Consider the following 19,596-nt stretch of genomic DNA (forward strand, 5'->3'; position numbering starts at 1 on the left):
TGTTTTTTTTTTTTGTGCTGTCCTTTGACAAAACAAGGCTCACCAGATAATGGGAATCGAAACCTGTTTTTCTAGCTTTTAAAGTCGTGCAATGTGTAAGCGGGAACATTATATCTTACATATGAAAAATACATAACATAGCTCCCAAACAAATGCAAACGTGTTTTCAATAAGATGCTTTTTTGTTCGTTCATAATCCGACGATTTCAGGAAGACTACTGGAGCTCTGGCTTTTTTTCTGGAAAACCATAACTCTGGTCTTGTCCAGATTGACTGTCAGCGCTCAGGTCTAACAGTGCTGCTCCAGCAGCGCCAGGTTCTGCTGCAGCCTCTGTTTTGTGGGCGACAGCAGGACCACGTCGTCTGCAAAGAGCACTCGATTTTCTGTAATTAATGCAGATAAGTAAATCAAGGGACAAAACAGTTATTGCGCCCGGCTCCTCAATGGGCTTTGACGTGCTAATGCGTTGGTTTAACGGTCCGGGTGTGGCAATGTTTTTTATTATTGTTTTTATTATTATTATTATTATTTTATTAATGTTTTAAAGAACTGTATACTAGTTTGTCACTCTTCTCATCCCCTCTTTGCTAAATGGCTTTTGAATAGAGTCACATGAAGAGAGAGGTGAAACAGCCCTACACAGCCCTGTCACAGTACACGAATATAATTATATCTTATTAATTTCTTTAGATACGCGATTCTTTTAATACAGTCTTTGCTGTGCTCTAGAAGTTGAATGATAAGTGTGGCAGTTTAAATAATTTTCGTAGTTAGAAATTATGGAACGCTCTGTTAAAAGCAAGGGAGTTTTTATGTCCGTTGCAGTTCTTTTGCAACATGAATATAATTATATTGTTATTAATTTCTTTAGATACGCGATTCCATATTATATTCCCTTTTAATCAAATTCTAAAAGTATGCTTGTTGACTCCGGTATCACGTTAGTTAAAGACTTCGATGCTTAAAATGTTTAGGGAGAAATGGAATACTGGTGTGTATGTTTTCTTTAAAGTACCGAGACCAGCCATATACTGTATGTTTAAGTTCCAAAATTAATATCGTTTATGGCCTTCACACGCGTTGCAGTATGCTCCTATTCTTTTTATGCTCAGGCATTAAGATTTCTCTTCAGTGGTAAAATTCCATATAAATATTAAATACTTAAACGGACACAGTTAAGACATTAAATATACATATTATACAGTACAGTTTGCATACGGTAATATGTTTATGTTCCTAAATCAATCTCTTTTATGAGCATGTGAAAGGCATGGTGAATCGATTCTCAAAAATTACTGTACTTTGCATGATTGGAAACAAATGCGTGATTGCGAAATGCTGTGGTGTTACTTTTACAAAGACGGTCAATGAAAAAAAGAATGTGGACCAGGGCAATACTTTGTTTACAGCTTGTCCAAGGTCATTCATTATTAATACTATTAGTAATATCTTCGTTAAAGACTTTGATGGCGACAGCTCAAACATGAGAGGTTGAGCTTTATTAGCTCCACCTTGCGGAAATTCCGGATACTATTATTTTGCTTGCAGTATTATAGGAGAATTTACGGTAACTAGCGGTATTTACCGGTAACTCACGGTAGACTGCGTACAGCGCACCGGAAAATAATGCTGTATCGCCCGCGCATTTTGAATGGCTGCATCTGTACGTATGTGTGCCCAAAATGACCCTAGTGTGTTGTACCCTGTTTCTATTGCATTTTCTCCCTTCTTTCTGTTGCTGTGCTGATATACGTGTATCTCACAATAAAAGCACTTGTGCTGTCAACTAAAAGAGCTTGAGTGCCTGTCGTTCATCCTCGCTGAACGCGCCACCCTACAATATTTTTTATTCTACAAAAAAGATGCACACTTACATTTCCTCAAGGCGGTGACAGCGGTAAAAACTGGGCAGCTCCTGTATCTGATTATTAGACAGTTCCCTGTAAAACACAATGGCAAAATACTGTATGTACAGTTTATCAGACTTCTTTCTAAAACTAAGAAATGGAAGAAATACTGCATTTTGTGAATACATAATATTAGGAACAACAACTCAGTGTCCATGTTTTTCATTCAGTAATACAATTCTTAAAGACAAAAACCCATATGTTGAGATGCTTACAATCTCTGTCATTGGACATGCTTTTTCTGAAATAACAAAATATACAGTAGTTCAGAATATGACAAGTCATGTCATGTCATTTACCAAACTGCTTTATAGCATACAGTGTCTCGGGAAGCGTACCCGGCAAGCAACGAGCACAAGGCGGGGTACACCCTGGATGGGGTGCCAGTCCATCGCAGGGCAAGTTCAAGCCAATTATACATGGGGACAATTTGGAGGCCACGGTAAGGGCCAAGGGGGGAAAGATAAGGTCAAAGGGGCCCAAACTCCCTACTCTCATCAGGAAATGCCTGGGGATCTTTAATGACCACTGAGAGTCAGGACCTCAGTCTTACGTCTCATCTGAAAGACGGCACCCACTACAGTATAGTGTCCCTGCCACTATACCAAGGCAGTTGGACCCACACAGACCGCAGGGTGGGCACCCCCCGCTGGTCTCAGCAGCAACCACAGCTTCCCAGGAGGTCTCCCATCCAGGTACTGACCAGATTCAACCTTGCTTAGCTTCAGTGAGTAACCAGTTGAGAGCTACAGTATGACAAGTTTAAAGGTAAGATAAACATTTTAATTAAAAATTGGTAAGGTAAGGATCGAAATTGTTTCCCCTTCCGGAACAGGAGTTTTCATGATAAACAAGCAGACAATTAGAAATAATCTGATTTTCAGTGACTTAATAGGTGTTGTGTAAACTCAAGGTTCTTAATGCTTTCTTTTACATCATGTATGGTTATAAATAAACATTATAACTTATAAGAAATTCTCTTTTTGTCTTGAAAATGTATGCTTTTTTATTTTTGTCTATTTCATGATTTCTCTTCCTTTACGTATAGGTTTAATTAGTATTTATCCAATACATGTTCATTTCTGTTTTTCTCATGACCTCTATATTTAAATTGTTGCAAAGAAAGTAAAAATACACAATATGAGGCCACTTCAGGGTTTTGTTTGCGGGACGATTGACTTTCTCAATAAAAATGTCAAAGAAAATGTTATCTGTAAAAGCTGTCAGCTGGCTGAGCACCTTGAATCCAGCTGTAATGCTGACCTCTACTGTAACAAAGATTTAGCAGAGCTGCATGCACTAGTAACACTGTGGACAGACTGCATTCATACTACAAAGGTGAAGGAAGGAGGCTTCAGACAAGAAAGGGTAAGATAACTCAGTGAAGATTGCAATGTCTGTTTCCAGGCCTTACTGGGAATGGATGTGTGCACTGCCAATCTGAAGGAAAATGTGAAGACCGATTACTTTAAGATTACTCAGGAACCTAGCCCCATCAGTAGGATGTTAGAGATACAGAGAGTGGAGTGTGCATGAGTCTTGTATTGTGTGTTATTTTACTTGTGAGATGGTTGAAAACCTGTGTAAATGAACAGGCTTCAGGCCAGAGCTGGGGTTGATCCAGTTGCCATATATACATGAGAACAGTGTGAAGTGCAAGCGATGTGTAAGCATGAACTGAGATGCTGGGATACTGAGATGTCTTGATTACCCTCCTTGGCCAAAGATCCAAATGGGTTGAAGAACCATTTTTTTTATTTCACAGACTGTCATCTAGTAATTCACTCTGTTTCATCTGTGTTCTTCTCTATATTTAATTGGAGTTCTCTTTAGTAGGTATGTGAAGGTTGAGTGAGAAGGAAAGAACACACTGGAACTCTGTGAGGGAGCCAACACAGACAGACAAACCAGCATCCAGGAACTGATGAGAAGGGAAAAGAGCTGCAGAAATGAATAAGGAAAGACAAGCCAACTTTTGAAGCAGCTAGGAAGCTGAAAACTTCTACAGTTTGATGAGGAGTTTTGTTTTTTTTTTTATTTTAAAATAAGAGCACTGTGGTGCAGGGTCTTTGTAACTTGTGTTGGCGTCTTATTTTTAACCACGCTTGTAAAAATACTTTTTTTAATCCAGTGATTGTGCTGGGACTTATGCATCAGTGCTATACAAAGTATTCTTGGATTTGTAACACATTGATCTTTGAGAATATCAAAGGTGTACATTTAGCAAAATCATAGGTTGGTGTGAAAAAATGTAATCTATAAACTAAATTTATACTTAAATATATGTCTTAAAGTTGGATTTGGAACTACAAGAATAAGAGCAGAATGCCTTGAAACTGTCCAATTTGTAACATTGTATGAAAAATTATAGAGCCCTTTTGTTCTTTTCTGACAACAGGACAGGCCTACAATAAATTAACCTGAACAGACTCACAGCACTTGCAGGCTTGGCAGCTGCTGGCACAGGCTCTGGGGAAGAGAGGTAAGTCCAGCCCTTGTTAGGGTCCTAAAAGAGATGGGCCAGAGAACAGTCAGGATGAGCCACTGCTCATTGTCCAGGACCAGAGAAGCAAGAATTTTCACTGAGATGACACTAACAATCAGGGACATATAATAAATGGAGTTAAACTGAAGAGTCCTGGAACAGTTGGGTGAGCAAGTATTTCCTGCTTGGAACATCATTTCTGCCAACAGATAATTATACTTGTTGAATGAAACAAACTGTTTACCAGTTCTGTGTTCTGCTCACCACTTTTGTTTGCACACAGCAGATAACACTATATTTATTTAACAGTCCACACAAATAGCAGTCAGCTGAAGGAAGATTACAATGACTAAACAAAAGTAAAAAAAGCACTGGAGACTTAACTACTGTAGATTCCTACTGAGTAACTGGTTAATCCTTTTAAACTAGTTATTAATTTATGATCTTGTTAAAATAATATTATCAAGAATGCAGCTTTTGTAAATATGTCAATGTGATTGAATATTTTGTATAAGGACAAACAGCAAATGATTTGTATCTCCATCCTTTAAAAATGTTAATTTTTTCTTTTTCAGAATAACAGAACTTGCCTAATATAGAAATGTAAAAATAAATTTAATCAAATACATCTGAGTTACATAAAATATGGAAAACTTGAAACATATTCTTGTAATGTATATTTTATCAAATAAACATACTTTAAATTTCAGAGGACTGGTAAATGTCAGGTGTTAACTTTGAATCTCATAATATAAATACTGTAGTCCTATCCCAGACAACACAGTTTTGGGGATAGACCATGGGTAAAGACACCATTTTTTGTACAAAAAAGCATATTTTCTTGTATTTTTCTGTTTTGGGGGATTTGGAGTATAGATTATGTCATTGTATGTTATTTGCAGAATTAATTAAAATGATCAGAATTCATTGCTTTGTAAAAATCAGAGCTTCAAAGAGTCATTTGTTTCTTTGAGATTTGCATACATCTAGCCAATCTAAAGAAAATCTTTATTATTTTATTAATTGTATGTTTGGAAATTTTAAAAAATAATATTTAAAAGACAAACTTACAAAATTTCCAGACTAGTGGTTCCTTTTAGGTCAGGGAATTCTTTTATTTCTGTGGCTCCATTCAAGGACCTAAAATGGGCAACGAATACTCATTAGTAACTCTTATGTCTATTGTGTTAATATGAAAAAGGCTAACTAGTAAACAGACAAGTGTCATACAGCTATTGTTCCTTACACAAAACCACAGAGACAAAATAACTAGCAGCAGCTCATTTTGCATTACCAAGAATTAATCTTTTCTCAGCCCTTTCTAAAATCAACAGAACTACATTGTACAGCAAAACGTTTGGCATCTATATTTATTTTTACAACAATTTATTTTCAACAGAACCTTAATTATTCTTGAAGAGTTGAACAACACAAAATTTATCAAACTAATACCAAACTAATTTATTGTGAATAAATCATTTCTTTACATAATGCCTAAAAAATTTAACAGTGGCAGAAATGTAAAGTTCTTAAAGTAACTACAGATAAATAAAATAAACATTAGTCAAGAAGGAAAGTGAAACAATTTCTACAACAAAACTTTTCAGGTTGTTACCAGAAATAGCTACCACAAACATTTTGTTTACAGTCGCTGTTCATGCTGTAAGTCAATACAGTTTATATGTCAATTGTAGCTTTTGTTTTGATTGTACACCCCAGTGGTATCAAAGCTACATTTTTAAGCATTCAGAACCAAAGGGAAATAATAGATTTTGACAGAACAGATTAAGAACATAAAAGGTCGATTATATTGTCCCATACAAGGAAAGGTTAGAAACAATGGCAAACACATCCTTTTGTTATAGCTTTGACATGTTAACTTTTTTCCACTGAGTTTCCTTAATTACTTACAGAGTGTGTAGCTTAGGCAGGTATTGGAATGCAGATCTCCCAACAAACTGTATCGGATTCTCATAAAAATGGCTGAAAAAAAAATGTGATCTCAGTGTGGAGGTATAAACAAAGTCTGTTTTACTTCTAATGATTATTTTAACATATCCCTAGAACAGTAATTTAAAATTAGAATTTTACAGTGCAGAATAATATTAAAAGAATATGAATAGATGTGACATATTGAGTGTGGTACATTTCCAAAACTACAGTAAGTATCTTCTTGATTGCTATGGAAAGAATCTGAAAAAGTAAGATTAAAAATCTAAACTCAAAAACATACTAATGAGCTAATGCCCTAACACAGAAACACAGAAATATTTTTGTTAAGGTATTTAATATATACACTATCTCATGCTCATATTTTTTCAACTGGTGTTCTGTTGACCAGGTTTGATATATGTGTTTAATAGCTTTCTCTTCACTATTCTTTACACTCTATTCACTATTCTTAGCTCCTCTTAAAACTCCAAACATCTCCTTTACTCACCTTGGTGAAGCAAGATGAAGTGTTAAATCAATAATATATTAATAAAAACAATCATTTCGCAAATCTTACGAAAAGAATGGGCAAGACAAAACAAATAGTTAGAGGGCTAATAAAATCAGTACAGTTAGTGAGTTTGCATAATTTGCAGGTACAGATGTTGTTCTAATATGAATTTACTCATCCACAGAGACACTCACATGGTCTGTAGAAGTGGGTTCCCCACAAATGCTCTCTCGGGAATAGCTTTGATATTGTTGTTATGAAACCCCCTGTAAAAAAACAAGAAGACTATGTACAGTGCCTTGAAAAAGTATTCAGACCCTTGCATAGTTTTCACATTATGATTCTATAAAGCTTACAGTTGTGACATATTGATTTAGTAATCAGTATTTGTTATATACAAATTAAGTGTAAATAGATTGATAACATGAAAGATGGTGTAGGGCTTTTGTGCATTTACTGGGACAATTATTAATTGTAGCAGTAAATCACAAAATGATCCCCAGATGGCTATTAGAAAATCGACCTTGCGAAACAATTCAGCATTGCCCCTACAATTTCAAAATCATGATTGTTTTTCTGTGGCAAATCTGAATTGATTAAGGTGCACAAAACAAGCCACACAGTTTTTTGTCATCCCTGTGCAATAATACTGCTTCAAATAATTTAGATTTAATACACCTTTCTCTGTCACGGGATCACTGTGTGGTATGGCAAGACCTCTTCTCGAGAGAGAAAGGCACTGCAGAGAATGATGAATGTGGCCCAGAAGATCATCGGCTGTGGTCTCACAGAGATTAAACAGCTCTATGAGGACTACTTCCGTGGTAGAATTCTGACCATCACAGAGAACAGTCACCACCCTGGGCATGAGGTCTTCACCCCACTACCCTCTGCCCACTGCTGTCTTTCGGATGAGACGTTAAAACAAGGTCCTGAGTCTCAGTGGTCATTAAAGGTCCCCAGGCATTTCTCGAGAAGAGTAGGGAGGTATCCCAGTGTCTGAGCCAAATTTCCCCCCTCAGCCCTTACTGTGGCCTCCAAATTGTCCCCATGTGTATGATGAACTTGCACTTGCCCTGCGATGGAGTGGCACCCTGTCCAGGGGGTACCCTGCCTGCCGAGTATATTCCAGCTTCACAGTGACACTCACCAGGAAAGACGGAAGTAAAATTGGATGGATTAATCACATGATATCTACGATTAGCACCCCTACAGTTCAATAATGCTTAATCACTGAAATACTTGTTAAGAATAAAAGAATCAAAGTTCTAACCACCGGTTAAACCAAGTTAGAAGAAAACCAGAAGGGATTTATAGAACCAGGCGACACTTTATGTGGTCTAAACGGTCGCAAATAGGAAATGTTGGTAGCAAAATGAGTAAGTAAAACAGTGAGACAACAATACATGAGGTATTTTAAAAAGAGAACCAAACATTTTTATTCTAAATTTACTTCAAACCAACAGAAACAGAACAATCTCAGTGTGATGAGTGAGTTTTCCTCTTACTTATACATGTTTTTAATATTTGGAGTTATGGATGCATGTTGCAGTCTCATGTTCAACTCTGCATCCAATCTGTTGCGATACATCATTTTTGTGGACATGTACGAAGAAAATCCAGTTTCACACAGATAGGTGGTCACAAACAGGAGAAGAACTGGATACTAATACTGGATATTCGTTTTTGGTGCTGCACAAAACTCTGCCAACTGCACTTCATTGAAAGCTGTTTGTAAGGAAGAGTCTGAAATCAGGTCAATGGCTATTAGAAAATCAATCGATCAGCAATGAACACACATGGATTCAATACATGAGATACATTTATTAATACATAAATTGTACATATAAAACATATAACAGTGTGCCTGGATACAGATGGCAGATTTTACTGTGAGGGTTATCAAAATGCAAGGTATATAATAGGCACATACCTTATAGCAAGATATAAGAGATACAAAACACAAACAGATACAAAACAAAGAATATACTTCAGAACACCATTCTATGAAGTGCCATTTAGGCATATTTTATTCAAACTTTGCCTCTCATACACACACAATTCCTCTCACTTACACACAAAATATTCTCACACTATCCATTTTTTCTCTCACATTCATATAAAATGCTCTCTCACTCTCCAGTTTATCTCTCATATACACATAAAATGCTCTCACATTCACTAGTTTTACCTCGCACATACACACAAATGCTCTCACGTTCACTAGTTTTGTCTCTCACGTTCATATTGTGAAGGATTGTTTTACATGTATGTGAGAGGTAAAACTAGTGAATGTGAGTGCATTTCATGTGAGGGGAAGCATAAACGTCTATAACGATTGTAAGTATACGGATAAACTACTGCAAGGAATCGGTCCACCTGAGCAAACAAGAACATAATAATGTTGACATCCAATATCGTAGACACTATGGAATATGTGCCGTTCCTGGAAGGATAGTCCTCCCGCACAGCAAACAGTCCACTGTAGTAACTGTGAATTCGGGGTTAGTGTAGTTATCTGACCATTGACAAAGTACAACTATTTTTTAGGGTGCAGGTTAAGTAAGCGAAAGTGTTCAAATATCCATTTGTCCAAAACTGAGGGGGCTTGACAGTTCAGTTGAGGGGGCGACGCCCCCTTTTGCCCCCCCAGTGGCACCGGGGTCTGAGCATGCAACTAACGAAGCCGAAATAAGTACTTTATTTTGATGTAATGGTGGTGGTGCCAAAGCTGGGACGGGAACGTTATCACGAGTATCAGCTTGGAGACAGTCTGTACGATACGAAACCCAAGAAATTACGTCGAAATAAAGTACTTATCTCGGCTTCTGTAGTTGCAGGCTGCATTGACGGAAGAACGCTTATCGCAGGCATCGTACCCGATGACAATGAAGCCATTGCTTCTGGTGTGACTAAGATGATTAAAGCTACAGCTTAGCTGAGTGCTTGTTGCGGTGAGGTTGATTTCTTATCTCAGAGCACAGCAGAAAATGAGAAAGCTTGTTGATAAATTTTCTCAACCAATCACATTGTGCCGTTTATATGGATCACCTACTGTACATTGGGCCATAATTCACCTCTCACACACGTAAAATGCTCTCACACTCTCCATTTTTCCTCTCGCTTACACACACAAAATGCTCTCACATTCATTAGTTTTACCTCTCACATACACCTAAAATGCACTAACAGTTTTGTCTTTCATGTTCATACTTTGAAGGAGTGTTTTACGTGTATGTGCAAGGTAAAACTAGTGAAAATGGGGAGATATTTCTGTTGTGGTGACACACCCAACAGTGTCTCTCTCAGGTACCTACTAGCAGTAGGTGACCGCGGGTCTGAGCAAGTCACTCTTTAGGGGGAAGAAACTTGGTTTGTTTCCGGTGTAGTGCTGCTGCTGAATAAAATCTTATTCAGATTGTCTACAAGAGTCCAAACTTATACTTTGGTGATCAAACGAACCGTCCACGTTGGCGTTGTCTAGCGATTTAAGTACCGGCATTCCCCGGGCCGACACTTTGCTAAAACAAGGTTCTAGTCCCTATACAGACAACACTGGCCTTCAGGTGATTGTCTCTAAGGGTGTGAAAATGGCCGGCGAAGCAAAGTTCTGAGCCCTGCAGTGGGCTGCAAAGACAGGTGATGATTGGTTGAGAGTTTGGCGGGTATTTGAGACCCACGTGGGGTTACCACGCCCTGCAGGTTCTGATTGGTTGATCAAGGTGAGAGAAGCGTAACAATGTCTTCTGACATCTAGGACTGCAATCCAGATGTTTCCAAGAATCTCACAGACAGATATACACCGAGAATGGCCATCAGAGAGAAAACCCTTTAAATCAGAAATGCAAGAATAGCTTCTCTATGGCTACACCACAGAGATGAGGTAGAGAGATGGGGCCTCATTTAGGAAAACACAGCAACGCTTAATTCTGCCTTAAGCATCGTCGCTACACACTATTTTTTTAATTTTGTGTGTATATACAGTATATAAAACACAGTATGTTAAGTATTAAGTTAATATTAAAAATAAAATTAGGGCTGCTCCACAATGCAAGATTACTCAGTGCCCGGCCATATTGTAACTTATTTGAATGAGAAGAAAAAGCATTTTGAGGTTTATTCAGGCTCAAATATTCTGACACTGGTTGTTTTTAATTATCACAATTCTTTGACTTTTTTTTCATCCTACGTATAAACATAGTCAATGACTGATGTGCTGGTCACTTATGTTACAGGGTTACTTCCTGGAAATTAGACACAAGAAGGGCACAGAGAACATTATAGCTGATGCACCTTCTTAGCTTTGGGGGAATTTATTTTGTAAACTGAAGAATTGTAGTGGAGTTTATATTGCGAACTGCTTACTTCGTTTTAACAAACATTGTTTGTTATTTAGGGTGCGGGTGCTGTGTTCCACTGTGTCTGTTAATTGGAATTGGCAGTCCTGTTTGGGATGTGGGTGTTTTCCCTTTTTAGGTCTGTCTGGGACTGGAGTGGTGACCAACTGGCAAATTGTTAAATTACGTTGTTCTGTAATCTGCAATTCATCAACGATATCTGTAAGTTTAAACGATCCAGCTAGATGCAAGAGAAGAGGAGGTTGTGGTCTGCTGAGAATTGTATTAACTTCTTGGTTATAGGGCAGTGGTGCATGTTTAAGGGATGTTTTATGTGCTAGTGTATGTTTTTATGTGCTTTCCAGCATTCAAGGGAGATGCAAACACATTTGATTTGATTTTGTAATATAACTAATCTTAAGTGTTTGTTGTTTATTATCTTTTTAAAGTCAGTTCTTGTCAAAATGTTGTGGCATTAAACAATTGGAAATTGTTAGTCTGGTCTAGCCAGTAGAACTATGCTTTACTTCCCCCATTGTCAATGACCCGCCATTCACACTTTTGCTCATTCACACCTGAAAAAGACTCCACAACCTCTTTTCCTTTTAGCATGGAATAAGCTTTCGTTCTTTGCAGGCTACATATGCTGACACAGCACTTTGTTTGCTCATGCATGTTCATTCATGTATTATTAATATTTTTCATGTGTATATAAAAATATTGTGATATACAGTATATATTTAATACAGATGTAAAATATATTATATACATATTATCAGATTTAAATATTACAGAAATACTTGATTTCCTTAAAGCACAATCAGCACATTGGTTGGGAAGCAAACCAAGGATCTTCTAACTCTTAGGCAACAATGCTACTACTCGTCACTCAGTTTGTACACATTGTCTGGAAGTTTTTATTTCATGCGCATGGGAGTGAAGCATAGAGATTCTTGAAATATTTTTCTCAAATTAACCTTGAACAGTCCTTAAATATCTTTCTGTTATCTATCACACTTTCCTGTGCTTACAAAATTGGCAATGCTCCAAAATCACGCACATTCTCCTACCTCCCTTTTTGCTAAAGATAATTTATTTTAATACAATTGGTCACTTAGGTCACTTACAAAGAAAGTGTACTACTGTGATGATTTGAGCTATATGAATATAAATATATCATTATCAATTTCTTTAGATATGCGATTCCATATTATATTCCCTATTAATCAAATTCTAAAAAGTATGCGTTTTTTTTGCGAAAAAATAACGAGCACAAATATTCATAGAAAATGTTAAAACATTGTAACTTTTTATGAAGTATATAAACTTAATATTGTCAGAAGGAGCACTTAAAAACTATTCCAAAATAACACAGTATGTAACCGAATGAAACTTTGATGCTTAAAATGTTTAGGAAGAAAATGGAATACTGGTGTGTATTTTTTTAAACCACCAATACTAGCCATATACAGTTTACATAACACCCTCATCTTTCAGGCAGATAATCTTCTTTACAGTTAAAGTCCTGTTACTGTAGAGCCTATCTCTTCTTTTGAGTGTATTGTTTTACACTCTACCATCATTCCCATGATATATAGACCACCCAAACCTAATAAGCCTTTTTAGGTGTGTTTGCTGATTTACTTTCATTTTTATGCCTCAGATTTAAGAGTATCTGTATTCTTGGGAACTTTAATATACATATCGACTTTTGGTCTTTCAGTTTAGCTAAGTATTTTCTAGCTCTGTTGGGATGCTTTGATCTACAGTTTGTTCTTAGCCCAACACATTACAAAATGACTTTTTTGTTTTTCACTTCACTTTCCTCAAACTAGGCCTTGCTGACCACGTAACTATTCTTTTAAATTACCTGTTTCTAACACTTCCACTTCACACTGTATAAGTTTTCGCAACTGACGATCAGTTGATTGGCCTAGGCTTACAAATTCTTTTCTATCCTCCATATTTTGTTTCTCTACCTCTGATCCTCTAGAGCTGGGGTTCTTAACCTGGGGGTCATGACCAGGGTCGCGCAATAGGCAACAGAGACAGAATTAACCAAAGGTTAACAGACACACTAGGGCGATAATAGGGACATGTACGCTGGTTCAGGGTGGTTACACATCAAAGGACAACAACAGAGGTAAACAATTAACCTGCACAGTTAAATTATTTACATTAGCAGGGTGACTTAGTGGTCAGTCTGCAAGCCCACAGACCATCCCCTGGATACAACTCCCAGCCTGCTCTGCGGTGCACCCGGCAAGAGAACTAGGTAGTCATGATTAGCTTAGCAATGGAGTGTTTTTTAATAAGTGGCACTTGAAGAATGAGAGGTAAAGATAATGCGGAGAAATGCACAGCAGAAAACTCTGAACAGAAAAAAAAAATTAACGAATTGAGAAAATACGACGAAAAGTACCTAAAGTATGGATTTATACAGATAAGTGATGGAGAGGATTAAGAACCGCTATCTGTGGTTTGTGGCGAAGTGTTGTCTTAGGAAAGTCTCAAGCCCTACAAACTGCTACGCCACTTGAAGACCAGACACTCAACATTGCAGTATAAACGTGTTGAATTTTTTTTAACTAAAGCTACAGGAGCTAAGAAGCCAACAATCTACCCTCCAAAGAGCCACCACTGTGAACCAGAAGGCACTTCAGGTGTCTTTCGTCATAGCTAACTTGATTGCCAAAACTGGGAAGCCACACATGTTAGGTGAGACTTTTTTCTCACCGTGAGCTAAGGAATTAGCTAGCATTGATACCAGTGTCAAATTATACCGTGTCTTACCGCATTGGGCATATGGAAGAGCAGGTGACTGCAAAGATAAATTTAGTGTTTATTTTTCTTTACAACTTGGTGAGACCACTGATGTCTCCGGAGATGCACAAATGCTTGTTTATAGCAGATTTGTTGAAGTGGGAGAAATTAATGAGGATCGCCACTGGCGATCAACTTTTGGTTTTGCTGGACACATATATACGTGAGTATGAAATTGACTGGGACAAGTGTGTGGGAATCTGCTCAGACGGTGCACGAGCAATGACTGGCAAACACAATGGACTAGTCACCAAAGTACAGGCCGTTGCTACGTTTGCTTTCTGGACACATTGTATGATTCATAGACAAGCCCTCTCTGCTAAAAAAATGTTCCCCGAACTCAAACAAGTAATGGATGAAGCTATTCGAACTGTAAAATCTATCAAGGCCAGTGAAACAAGCACATAATTTTAAAAGTAGGCCAGTGAAACAAGCGCACAACTTTAAAAGTGTATTCAAAAATTTAGTGTAGGATTACTGGAGAGGCAAGCTTTTGCTATTACGCACCCGAACTGTGGAATAGTATTCCTTAAAATATTAGAGAGACTGGCTCTGTGGATATTTTTAAACGGCAGCTCAAAACTTATGTTATGACTCTTGCTTTTACATAATTTTTCTTATATAATTTCAGTGCTATTTATGTTGTTTGTGCATAGTTCTTTCAATTTGTCATTGTTGCTTATTTTAAGTTGCTTAAAGTTTTTTGTAACTAAATTTTTTGTAACAAGCACTTTGAGTTGCAAAAAATTATGTGAAAGGTGGTATATAAATAAAAATGAGTGAGTAGGGCTTACAATTTATACAATGTGATGATTTTTAAATCCGTGTGTGTGTGGAGGGGGTCGCAAAATAATTTTAACCCCAAAAAAGGTCGCACTCACAAAAAGGTTAAAAATCCCTGCTCTAGAGGACAAAATACATTTTCTTAGTAGCACTCTTTTATCTACCTTTGAAACCTCCATTCGTCTAAAAACTTTAACTGTTCTCTGCCCCATTATCCTCATGAATGAATCCTTGAGCATTGGTGTTGTACAAACAGTCCTTAAAATAGCCGCCATTATCCCTATGCCAAAAAGGCAAAACATTGCTCTGGACAACCTTAAATAATTTTGACCCCTTCTCCAACTTATCTTTTCTTGCAAAAATTCTAAAATGTGCTGTTACAATTCAGTTAAATAACCACCTCTTTGCAAATAACCTATTCAAATCCCTCCAATCCAACTTCCGACAACTTCACAGCACAGAAACTGCCCTGGTCAACGTTACTAATGATCTTCTGATAGCTTCTGATTCTGGTTCTCTTTCTATCTTCATTCTTCTTGATCTCAGTGCTGCTTTCAACACTGTTAACCATGATATCTTACTTTCTCGTCTTGAGATTATGTTTGGGGTTTCTGACACTGCTCTTAAATGGTAGAAGTCTTACCTCACTAACTGCTGTCACTATGTCTGTCTTGGTTCAAAGGTTTAGGTCTGAAATTGGATTTGTTAAGTCTGGTGTTCCTCAGGGCTAAGATTTAAGATCACATGGCCTCAATTATCATCTCTATGCTGACGATTCTCAAATCTACATTTATACCACCCCTGACACTGATAAAAATATGGATGACTCAAAACTTCCCTAATCTAAACTGTGACAAGACTGAAGTCATGCTTATTAGCACCCCCATCAACTTTGTAAAGCCAGTGCTGTAACCCTATCTGTGGATGGTACTGTACTTGAACGTCAGTCTAAATTGAAAAACCTGGGGGTGATATTTGATTCAGCCTTGTTATCTACACTCTATGGGTTACAGGGCCCTCTCCTGTTATGCCCCAAAGTTGTGGAGCTCTACCCCTTAGGATATCCTTCACATCTACACTCAAAACCTCCTTCTTTAGAAGGGCCTTTACTTAACTGGTTCTGTTTTTACTCTTCTGCTCCTACTGTATTCAGTGCCCCCATCTACTGTCTCCTCTCACTGTGTATTCCCATTGTGCATATCTTGTGTATTTTTTATTGTTGTTGTGTTCTGTAAAGCACTTTGAGCAGCCACCTTCAAGGGCACTATATAAAATAACGTTTTTATTATTATTGACCTATCCATGGCCCTGCCCTCCTTAGATATTGTTGCTAACTTAGTCAAGCTTTGACCAAATTGATATTGAAAGCAATAAAAAAACTCAACAAAGCATTAATTTCAAATTTTTTCCAGTAATCTGTCTGATGTGGATTAGATTAATCTTTTTTTCTAGACTAATAATTAATGGCACAAATTTACCTACAGGTTTTTCTTATTTAATTTCTTATTCTGAATGTTGCTTCTGGGAGGCTACAGGAGATTCTAATTCACAGTCTTTAAACACCACCAAGTTAAACCATTTATGTAAACAATAGGCTAAAATATTCAAAACAGATGCAGGAAATAATTAAGAGTTATAGGAAATGTTAAGTTAAGTAATTTATTTACTTAGTGTTAGCAATGTGCTCGGTTGCTACTACAGCGGCACAGGACTGAACTGTGTTTGGCTTTTTTTACTGTCCTGTACATGTTTATTTGCTTTTAATTACTGTATGTTACTCTCTGGTTAAAGCCACCAAAGATATATGTTTTATAATCCAAATCTAAAATAAAATGATCTATTACCTTGAAACTTTTGAGGTTACAGGATATGACCATAAGTCATTCTTTGAGTTATTCAATACTACTGAGTAGTTTTTGTTTTTATGTTTTTATTTGCTTAATACAATATGTTTTTAATGCCACTAAGTATAATATATTTTACAATCAACACCTAAAATAAAATTATGTTTTCTAATTACTATTGATATGCAATTACTAATAATTCTAATAAATACTGTATTTCATTAACAAAAATGAAAAAATCCAGTTAATTTTACTGTACAATGTGATACAATATAACACAGTATGATAGGACACAATATGTACAATATTATATTAGGGCAGGAAAGCAATACTGGGTTAAACCACTTATGTTTTCAAATGCACTAAGAAACAGCAGAACTCGGTAAGAAAAAGTATTGACTGTCAGAGTATGGAAACAAATTATAGAGTACATTGTATTTTTTAATTTGGACACTTGGGGAAATAATGCTTTTCCTGTAGGACTTTGGACAAAAAATAACTGACAGCAAACCAAAGCTGGACTAGTGTGTTCTCAGTACCAATAGACTACAGGCAGGAGAGAGGAAAGAAAAGAGATCACTCACAGTTCTTGGAGTTTAGTAAGTGTTCTAATGGCCACAGGAAACTCCTGAAGGTTGTTGTAGTTCAGATCACTGCAATAAATAACAACAGACAAATAAGATCATTTAAAGCAATTTTGATTAAAAAAGACAACTGAAATATTAATAAGACAAAAGTGCAAGAAAGATTTGTAATTTGTTCTGATACAGACCTAAAATATATCCCTTTTTACAATATTGTAACATCCTAAAGTACATTTTCTGTGTTTATATACAGCAGATTTTGGCATATTGTAACTTGCAACTTAAACACATATTATCTCTGTAAAATAGATTCTTTCATACAAAAAACAGTGCATGAAAGGGTGGGTGAAGGATAGGTGAGACAGACTTTGGTGACCTAAAAATCCATACATGAATGTTTGTTACTTTGGTAATCACTTCAAGTAAAGTTTATATTGTACAATATTTTTCATCGCTTAATTGCTTAGCAAGAATCAGATAAGTCAATACATTAAATTAAATCCATACAAGTGTTTAAACATAGAAAGCATTTACCATGTTTATGGAAGCATTCTCAAAATGTGCTACAACACTGGGCATGATATGTTTTGCACCACTCCTAAATCAGTGATTTATATCTCTCTTTTCATCTTCTGCAGGAATGTCTTCCACTCTCCATCTTCCCCACAAGTTAAAGGGAACAATTACAACAAAATCCTTCAGCTGAAGTCATCATTGTTAAAATAGCTCTTTGTTCATAAATGCTGTAAGTGGAATTTATAAAAAGTGCAATAAACAAGAAAAGCCATACAAGTAGACCTTTATTTTGTCTCTGGTCTCTCCTGAGAGGCTGAGCACAGTTGTCAGAATGACTTCTCTATAGGCTATCAAAATACACTGTTGAATACGCTTCATTATCCAGATAATTATAAGTCTTATCCTTCATGTTATGTATAAGCCTTCAAAACAGTCTAAATGTATTTCTGTAAAGGTTTCTGGCACACTGCCACTCCTCTTGAAATAAGGCAGAGAATTAGATGAAACCTGTCTTGGAGGTGAGCCTAGGTGGGTTACAAATTTGCTGTCTGGTAAATTACTCATTTCTATTAGTGTTTAGCACTTATGGCTAATTTGCAGAGCTTCATTTCTTCTATCCACTTGCCAGATGCTTAGATATCACATCTATTGAGGGATGTCTTCTCCAGTTGAGTTAGTGTGGGTTTAGGTGGTACTTTTTTTTCAGGCATCATTGCAAAATATACCAGAATTCACAATGTTCTCAAAGTTATACCTTCGTGTTTTTAATGTCATATGTTTTTGTATTTCCTTACACTTATCTGTGAATAAAATTATAAAAAAGAATGCTGAATGTATTCATATTGATAATTATAAATTATAAATGTTAAATCCTTAATCAATCTTTGTTTCAGCTGACAAAATCGATAGTGTTTAGTATAACAAACCTAAATATTGGAGAAGCTGTACCTTGGAAATATTTAAAAATAATAAATACAAAGTGAAAACATAATAAAATTCTAATATAAACCATGGATGTAAAGTGTTATTTTTTGTGAGAAAAGTGATAGTTTTAACCTGTAATTGTCTAACCCCATTTTGATTAAAATCTCAAATGCGTGTTTAAATGCCTTTACTGATTCACAATCTGACAATGCAATGTAAATCGTTATCTTTGCCTTCTAAGTCCCTTTATTAACTTTAAGCATAGCTTTCTCACCATTTAGATTTATTTTTCATAGCAGGAGTGTATAGTATTTCCTCATGGGATACGATTTGGGAAGATTAGATTGTAATCGTTTTTATTTTTTAATACATTTTAGAAAAGTGACATCTATACAAAAAGGTTGCATTTAATACCACTCGATAGTTATATTAATAGAGATAAGCTCTCTATTAAAGCTCAGATCAAAGATCAAACAGCAATATCTCACACAGTGGGACTGATCTATGATCTGTGATGTGGTTGAGTGTGAATTTTGGCTCTCTAGCAGGCTAGTTGGTTACTGTGTGGTTCAGGCCAGCTGGCTGTGCCGAAAAATAAATAAAAACCGGTTTAACAACTCTTACTGTAGCTACTAAGCATTCTGTAGTTTTTGTTAACAAATTTATCAGTGAAAAGGGCACTTTTCCTTCCCCCCTACATCTCAGAGTAGAATAGGCATACCTTCCAATGAAAGACAGTCCCCCTTCCCCCCATGGATGTTTTCACTGCCTATTATTTGATTAGCTATTCAGAGGGAAAGGCAGTGACGTCACCGCGCCTGCAAGCATGCTCTTTAGATAACACGATTCCATATTATATTCCCTATTAATCAAATTCTAAAAGTATGCTTTTGTTTACTCCAATAGCGAGCGTATTCCCAGAAAAGGTTAAAACTATTACTTTTCTCAC

The 19,596-nt window shown here is 36.5% G+C and overlaps 1 protein-coding gene across 3 annotated transcripts in view; it reads right to left on the reverse strand.

Moving 5' to 3' along the window:
- Positions 1–19,596, reverse strand: part of lgr6 (leucine-rich repeat containing G protein-coupled receptor 6) — a 254,807-nt gene that overhangs the window by 45,745 nt on the left and 189,466 nt on the right. For 2 of the 3 annotated variants that reach the window (XM_088639761.1, XM_088639759.1), the window contains exons 7-12: positions 17,208–17,276; positions 7,031–7,102; positions 6,305–6,376; positions 5,465–5,533; positions 4,343–4,414; positions 1,876–1,941 (exon numbers count right to left, since the gene is read on the reverse strand). In XM_088639761.1, the coding sequence (XP_088495887.1) occupies positions 1,876–1,941; positions 4,343–4,414; positions 5,465–5,533; positions 6,305–6,376; positions 7,031–7,102; positions 17,208–17,276 (420 nt within the window). The remainder of the gene's footprint in view (positions 1–1,875; positions 1,942–4,342; positions 4,415–5,464; positions 5,534–6,304; positions 6,377–7,030; positions 7,103–17,207; positions 17,277–19,596) is intronic. The other variant, XM_088639760.1, reaches the window with a different exon arrangement.

The sequence above is a fragment of the Lepisosteus platostomus genome, chromosome 7 (assembly GCF_059453375.1).
Source record: "Lepisosteus platostomus isolate fLepPlt1 chromosome 7, fLepPlt1.hap1, whole genome shotgun sequence".
In the NCBI taxonomy this organism is placed as follows: Eukaryota; Metazoa; Chordata; class Actinopteri; order Semionotiformes; family Lepisosteidae; genus Lepisosteus; species Lepisosteus platostomus.